The sequence below is a fragment of the Nothobranchius furzeri genome, chromosome 14 (genome assembly GCF_043380555.1).
Source record: "Nothobranchius furzeri strain GRZ-AD chromosome 14, NfurGRZ-RIMD1, whole genome shotgun sequence".
Classification (NCBI taxonomy): domain Eukaryota; kingdom Metazoa; phylum Chordata; class Actinopteri; order Cyprinodontiformes; family Nothobranchiidae; genus Nothobranchius; species Nothobranchius furzeri.
In genome coordinates, this window is record NC_091754.1 from 41626423 (window position 1) to 41634404 (window position 7982).

Sequence of the window (7982 nt, forward strand, 5' to 3'; positions counted from 1 at the left end):
CATTCAAATAAATGTACACATGCAATGTGAGACGCCTTGCTCGTGAAACAACCCCAGGGTGACCGTGGCTGAATGGGGAGAATGGTTGTCCAATGATCCAAAGGTCAGAGGATCAATCCCCAGTCCTAGCAGGACATGTGCCGAAGTGTCCTTGGGCAAGATGTGAACCCCAAAGTTGCCTTCTGGGTGTGATATAAAAACGCAGCCCAATGCTTAAATGCAGAGACATGTTTCTCCAAGAGGATCAAAAAAGAGAAGTTTACAAAGATTTTACTGAAACATACCTTCTAACCAGAGTCATTCTGAATAAACAAACAAAAAAAGGCTAAAAACAGAACTTGTCCCACAAATGATTTGTCTTATAATTATTTATTTAGACTTTTTCAAATGTAGTTAAACTAAATATTCTGTAAACAGCAGAGAACCAGAGTGCATAAAGCTTTGGGACCGAAGCAGCATTTGTATTTGATAAAACTTGTGAATGACTTTAAGACAAACACGGCTCTATCTTAGCCAGCGTCTACATCCTGTAGAAACAACGTGAAAGGCATTCATCAAGTATGAATATGAAGGTCAGTATCTTCAACAGGGTCACAAAATCACATGATTACAAAGACGAAGACCAGAACTGTACATTCGTTTTGCTGCTAAAAACACTGAACATTTACAATAAACATCACTTTGTCTGGACTGAGCTTAAGGAGTCGTAAACCCTCGGGCTGTTCTGTTAAAGTCTTTTGGTTCCTCTTCTTTACCTTTTCGCCCAATCAGACCCATTTCAAACACGGTAGAGATTTTTGTGACCGGTCTTGATGCGGCTTCTTTCAGCTTTTTGGCATCAAACCTGGGACTAAAGAGCAACACCGGCAGCTTGTATGCAAACGAGGGGATCTCTTTTGGCTCATCTTTTCTCTCGTCTTTCGTTTCCCCATCACTCTTGTTTAACTCGATTTGGTGCATGATGTTCTCTTTGGTGGAGAACATCTGGAAGAGGACAGCATCCCACATCTTTGTTACCTTTGGAGTGTCCTTGGTTTGCGTCTCCTCCTGTGCATTTGGCTTGTCCCCTTCAAGCTTTATCTCTTCACCCTGATCCTGGCCCCTGGTCTCTTTTGGGGTGTTTACTTCAGGAAATTTTGGCTCCTCCTGTTCCACGACCATGTGCTTTTTGAGTCTCGACCACCCATTCATTTTAGATTTCAAGCCTTTTGGTTTTTTCATGACTATAAGAAGGGACTCAGCTTCTGGGAGGGTCTCGTTGTCTTTCTTTTGTTCAAGTGAGAATTTAACTGCTGACGTTTTTTCTGTTTTTTCCTTCTGTTTCTCCTTATCTTGGCGTAGTTCAGCAGTTGTTGCTAGAAGAGCCGGAGTAGTCACCTCATATTGAGCCTTTGAACCTTCAAGTTTGATTTTCGTTGCAGAAACAGATGTTTCTTTGTCAGCTTTAGCTTTCTCTTCATCAGTCTGGATTTTAACTTTTCCAAAAAACATGTTTCCTGTCTTCGTGCCATCTGGATCACTGCCTTTGGAAGGAGGGTGTTTGTTTTCAGGAGTCTTTGTTGTAGGTTGGCTTTCTTCAATTAATGTTTCAAATTCTTGATTTTCTGAAATCGTATTCATCTCAGTTGAGGACGTTTGGATTTCTTGAATCATCAGCGTGTCTTGTTTGGCTTCAACCAGTTCAGCTGCTTGGCTCATGTGTTGCTTGGGCGCCGATTCTGATGAGTCAGATGGTTGTGAAACCACAATAAGTGGAACTGAAGCAGTGGAAGAAACCGTTTTATGCTCCTGGCGATGTCCGTCCATGTCGTTAGAGCGCTCATTGACTTTTGAAGTTTTGTCTGCATTTTGTTGTTCCACACTCCTCTTTCCTGGTGCCTGAGCTTTAACTTCCTCCTGTGTTTGTATCGATGAACTTGAGAAACCAAATGCTGGGGAAGATGTTTTAATCCCACCATGTGCAGCATATTCAGCTGGGGTAAGTCCATAATAGGTAGGCTTTGACTTTAGAGAAACTGGGGTTTTAGGTCTCTTAAAGTCTACTGGTGATACTGGTGTCTTTGGTCTTTTATAGACAGGTGATCTGGTCATGAGTCGGGAGGCCTCATATGTTGGAGTCTTTGGCCTCTGATAGCCAGCGATTACTTGTGTCGTCAGTATGGATGTAATAGCTTCAGCTCCATGGGAGGCCACCTTTGAGGTCAGGATTGCTCCTCCTTTTGGATCAGGCTCTGGCTTGGTGAGAATTTGTTCAGACTTAGTGGCAGGTTTTGTGTCAGAGTGAATGTCCCCGTTTGGTAATATTTCAGGAAGCTCGGTAGTCTTGATCGGTAGCGATCTCGACCCTTCAGAACCTGCTGACATCTGTAATTCTGCACACAAAGGTTCGCATGTTGAGTTTTCACTAGCCAGGCTTGTGGCCTGGGTTGCATTGTCTACTGGAGTTTTAGCCCTTCCTGCTGAAGTTCTTGACACTTTAACTGGGACCTCTGATGGAGTGGCCCTTTTCATTTCTAAGGCTGGAGTTTGTTGTTTGATTTCGACTGGCGGTGTGGCTCTTTTGACTTCTGAAACTGGTGTTTTTCTCCCAGCATTAGTACCTAATGAGGGAGGCTGACTTGCTGTCACACCTCTTCTTACCTCAGATGCTTGATGCAAATCTTTTCTTGTTTCTGTTGATATTTTACTGTGAGGTGCAGTGCTGCCTATGGCAGTTAATCCAGCTGTGTCATAAACTGGTGGCGTCCTGGATGTCTCATAATAGGACGTGCTTGCTGTGTACATCCTTATCTGAGGGACATCAAACATGGGCTTTGGTGATTTTGAGTGTTCGGCTGCTTTAAATGTGGGACGTGGACTCCTGCATTTCATTATCGAGGTCAACACGGTAAGAGGTAAAATCACAGCTTGACCTGATGGTATTGAATGTAGAGCGGGACCAGGACTTTTAGGTATGCAAGGTGGTGTCGCTACAGCTGTGACAGGTCTTAAACCTGAATGACTTTCAGGATTTGTACCAAATGTTTGCTTTTTTGGTTCAGTCACTGTTACGATCCCCTCAGATGTAAAGGAAGAGGGCCGTGGAGTACTGGCTACAGTGGGCTGTGTGACTTGCTCCACAGTGGCTAAGGCTTCAGAAACCTGTATTGATGTTGGTAATGACGCGACTGTTGTGAAAAGCTGGGAGTAAGGGAATGAAGGAGGGACTACTGTTTGAGGAGATAACCTCGTTGCTCGACCGTACGCTGCTTGTTGTGGGTAAGGAGATGCCACATGTTGATACAGTGGCCTGACAGTGAACCGGGGGGCTGGCTGGATGTTGTAATAGCTGGGTAATGTCTCTGGTGTTTTGGGTGGGGTAGAGTGGTCACAATACTCAAGGTCAGGACTTGCTTCGTTCACAGGGGAAAGGCTTGAACGGAAAGGTGTTGCAGACTGTGATGCTTGAACGGAAGCCTTTCTCTTGGCACTCCTCTTAAGCAGCTTCTGAAGACGCAGATTATCCTTTCCAGGCTTGGGCAGCAGAGGAGGAGGGTACTGCTGGGAAAACAGGCCCAGCTGGGTGACGGTGCTATATGTAACAGCCATGAGTGCCTCACCACCCTGTAAAAATAACAAAGTACACTTTTATCAGACTACAACACATTTTTTAGGAAATTTCACAAGATTTTGCATTCAAGAAGTTACAACACCAATCCCTTAATAAAGAGTTTTTCTCTCTTGTTATACATCACTATTGATGTACTCATAATTTAGTGGTGCCCAATCCTTGTCTGGGAGGCCCACTATCCAGTATGTTTTAGTTGTTTCTCTGCTCCAACACACCTGATTTTAATCAGTGGGTAATATATGGCGCTTTCACATCTGGACCAGTGCGGACCGGACTGGCTGGCATCGAGACATGTCCCGCATCGGTGGGTTTTGTTCAGACACACTTCTCAGGAATGAAGAAATCTCTGAGCATGTGGACGGGGCAAAAGATGCGTGGAAAAGTCCGCGGTGTCTCCTTTAAATGACGGCCGTGCAGCTTAAGGCACTGCAGCGCTGTTTGTGTGTGTGTGTGTGTGTGTGTGTGTGTGTGTTATTCAGTATCCAGAATGATAATGAATCGTGCATGTGGAAGCTCCCACTGCTTGATTCTAGCCAATCAATTGGTAGAGGGTGTGTTGGACCAGTTCAGCCCAAAGCAGACCTCCTTGGTATGTCGGCTGAAAAACCGACTGGTCGAGTGCGGAAAAATACAAGGCTACCTAGAAATGAACACTTTAAAGGCTACCCAGTCCGGTCCGTGCTGGTCTGGATGTGAAAGTGCCATACAGCAGATTAAAATCAGGTGTGTTGAAGCAGAGAAACAAAAAACATGAGCAGGATTGGGCACCCTGCTTTAAAAGCTGCATTAATCATCTGTTTTATTTAATCATTCAAACTGCTGTTGAAGGTTCTCACGTCATCCAGGTATCATTCAAACTGTCAATTGTTAGTTTTACCAAGTTTTCAAACTTTAGGACTGGTTCTAATTCAAACATTAGTTTGTTTGGCCCACCTAGGTGCAGTTCTAGCACACTTTAGCCCACATAAACTATAAAGGCAACAATTTTCCTTTAATGGTTGCAAGAAGAAACTATAAGCATGGTAGCCTTGCTGTAAAGCTGAGGAACAGAAAACCCGATGCAATAGATTTGATGTTTGGATGCGTTCTGATTGGCTTTGGTGCTTTCCTCCCAGGTTAAATGAGGTGACAGAAAAACACAACAGCATGCAACAGGAAACACACAACACAGTTCATCTGGCTTTTGATTTCTACTAAGTAAAGCATCACTGAAAAATCCTTGGTTGAAGTTAGAGTGTTACTGTGCTCACCAGGCTAGTGGAGCAGTCGCAACTAAAGAAACCACAGACTAGAGCTGACAACCAGTACACAAAGTGCTACAGCATTACAAGTATTACTTTTGTTAAACATTGTTTTTGGTAAATTTATACATACTATTAATATATGTGTGATTAGAAATTTGTAATTTTAGATGGGATCCTCAGATGATTTTATTCAGCCATCTGTTTGAAGCCAATCCAAGGTTAGGTACTAGGACCAGGAGGGAAATCCAGATATGTCTCTCCAGCTCCTTCTGGGGGATCCAAAATAATTCACTGCCCAGAGAGGATATCTGATGCTTCCAGCGAGTTCAGGGTTTACTTTGGGGTGTCCTCCCAGTGGAGCACGCCTAGAAAAACCTCTAGAATGAGCCGTCCTAATCAGTTATCTGAACCACCTCTGCTGACATCTTTGGATGCTGATGGCAGAGGCAGTCTGCCCCTAGTTTTCCCTCCAAGCGATGAGAGCCGAGTCCTTGAAGGGAACCGCATTGTCTTCCAATGTTGTGTCCTTGGGCAAGACACTAACCCGTCCTACCTGCTGCTGGTGGTCGGAGGTACTGGTGGCGCCCGTGCTCAGCAGCCTCGCCTCTGCACCCCAGGGCAGCTGTGGCTACATTGTAGCTGATCACCTTTAGTGTGTGTGTGTGTGTTTGTGTGTGTGTGTGTGCATGAATGAATGATACACTGTAGTGTAAAGCGCTTTGGAGTCCTCTGGCTCTGAAAGGGGCTGTACAAGTGTGGGTCAAATATCATTTAAAATAAACAACACCTACAAGTCAACTATAAACGTAACCATAGCGACATTTCTTAAGCAGTCCGGTTACCTAAAACAGGCATCAGAGTCCGAGTCACTCTTAGTCTGACCCACCCTCTGAGGTCAGTTTGCTGTAGGAAACCCTACCAGGGGCTGAAACTCTAGTCAACACTGCCCTGGGGGCATGGAGGTACTCAAACACTGCAACATACTAATGCTGAGACTCAGAATGAGGAGAAATTTATACTTATAACTGTATTCATGTGTTTTTGTTCTGTCTCCTTTTTCCTTTTTGTCTGAGCAATTATTGGGAAGACCTTTTCTTCTTAATCTCACAGCATCCTGACCTATGAGGAGCTGTTTCAGACGGGTTTATGTTCCAACTAAATTTAGTAAATACTTATTTCTACTACCAGACACACCCAGTTTGGAGAAACGCCTTTCTTAGTTTTTTATATTTCCTGGTTTTGTCTGTAGATTTATGTTTGAACTTTGGGACAATGTAGAGTGAAAGTGAAGGAACAAGCTGTTTTCTGAAATGATAATGTGTAAGGGTTTGCAAAAAAACTTGTAGATGTGTTCAAATATGTTTTCCGGAAGCTGGCGACACTTATGTTGAAGCTGATGTGCTGTCTGGCAATAAATGATGCTAGTTTTTCTGGTTAATGTAAAGATTTTCTACCTCTTGTATTTTTTTATCAGCATCTACGACAATGCTGGTGAAGGCGGTAAATAACATTGTCTGTTTTTCTGAGTCTAGAAGAAATGTAAACGTTTTCCAGAGACATATTTGTTTCTTTCTCTGTAAGGAAAGTGAGGACGCTAAAGCAAATCCATGCAGGAAAAACATGTTTATGTTTATGTTTATTATGTTTATTCATTTCGCAGACGCTTTTATCCAAAGCGACGTACAAGTTTTTTTTTTGTTGTTTTTTTTGCGCAGAGGATCTCAGCTATTGACCTTCCCGCTTTGAAGTAGCATATCCATACACATCCCTGCATTCACTTACACACACATTTGTGTGTGTGCGTGTGTGTATGTGTGTGTGTATGTGTGGGTATGCATGAGAGCCTGTGTGTTATTGTGTGTGCAGCAGCCATAGGCACGTGTTTGTTATTTTGTTATTTATAACAATAATACTTTGAGTCAATCAAAAGGGGCGACGGTGGCACAGGAGTTAAGTGCTCGCCCCGTAATTGGAAGGTTGCAGGTTCGAGCCCCGCTCAGTCTGTTGCTGTCATTGTGTCCTTGGGCAAGACACTTAACCCACGTTGCCTGCTGGTGGTGGTCGGAGGGACCGGTGGCGCCAGTGCTCGGCAGCCTCGCCTCTGTCAGTGCGTCCCAGGGCAGCTGTGGCTACATTGTAGCTCATCCCCACCAGAGTGTGAATGTGTGTGTGAATGGGTGAATGACTGATTGTGTTGTAAAGCACCTTGAGGGGTTCCAGGACTCTAGAAGGCGCTATATCAAATACAGGCCATTTACCATTTACCAATCTTTCTAGCATTTTAGCCAAGGCTGCACACACGCACGCACACACACACACACACACACACACACGCACGCACGCACGCACGCGCACGCACGCACGCACGCACGCACACACACACACACAACTTCAGACGTAACAGCCTGCTGACACTGAGAAGAGCCACACAGCTACGTTATCACTGGAAACATCCAGTCACATGAGAAGACGCCATGCTTCATGACACAAAACACAGCTTGAGGACTAATTTACGTTTGTTCAGTTTAAAATGAACTCTTAACAAGAGATAAGCAGCTAGAACACAAGATCACCTAAAGAACATCAGAGGGACCGTGGGAGTTAAATCTGAAGGTTCACTGACGTTCTAAAGCTTGCTCATTAACAAGTATGAATTATTCTCACGTCACTGTGAGTCACGCCAGTAAATAGAAGGCTACTGTTAAAAAACCCTCAGCTCCTCCCTGATGAACTTGTTGCCTGCCTGACACCAGATACTCGTTACTCCTTTTAAGGCTTTGGTAGTTTTGGCATTTGGAGTACTTTCAAAAGAGGAAAGAGTAATAATAGATGTGGTTTTCTTTTGTAAAGCAGCTGAACTCAGTAATGACCCACATAATTAAAATTATCCAGGCAAAAGAAAACTAATTAACTTCAGGAAAGCATTCATGTCACACACAAGTGAGTGTCAAGAGAAAAATGGGACAACTTACCAGGTGACAATCTTGGTTGAGTTTTAAGCACGTCAGGCAGGTTCCCCTTTGACAGAAAAGCAAAGAGAAATGTTTCTGATTCACTTTAAAGGATCTAACTCAGCAAGGAAACTACAAGAGTCCAACATAAATGTTAAAAGTCAAGGTAACCAAGCC

The 7982-nt window shown here is 43.8% G+C and overlaps 1 protein-coding gene across 1 annotated transcript in view; it reads right to left on the reverse strand.

The window, feature by feature from the left end:
* Positions 1–353: 353 nt before the first annotated feature.
* prr33 (proline rich 33) overlaps positions 354–7982 on the reverse strand; it is a 7909-nt gene continuing 280 nt past the window's right edge. Inside the window, exons 2-3 of the mRNA XM_015965620.3 lie at positions 7827–7872; positions 354–3603 (exon numbers count right to left, since the gene is read on the reverse strand). Of these exons, the coding sequence (XP_015821106.1) occupies positions 697–3588 (2892 nt within the window). The 5' untranslated portion in view covers positions 3589–3603; positions 7827–7872 and the 3' untranslated portion in view covers positions 354–696. The remainder of the gene's footprint in view (positions 3604–7826; positions 7873–7982) is intronic.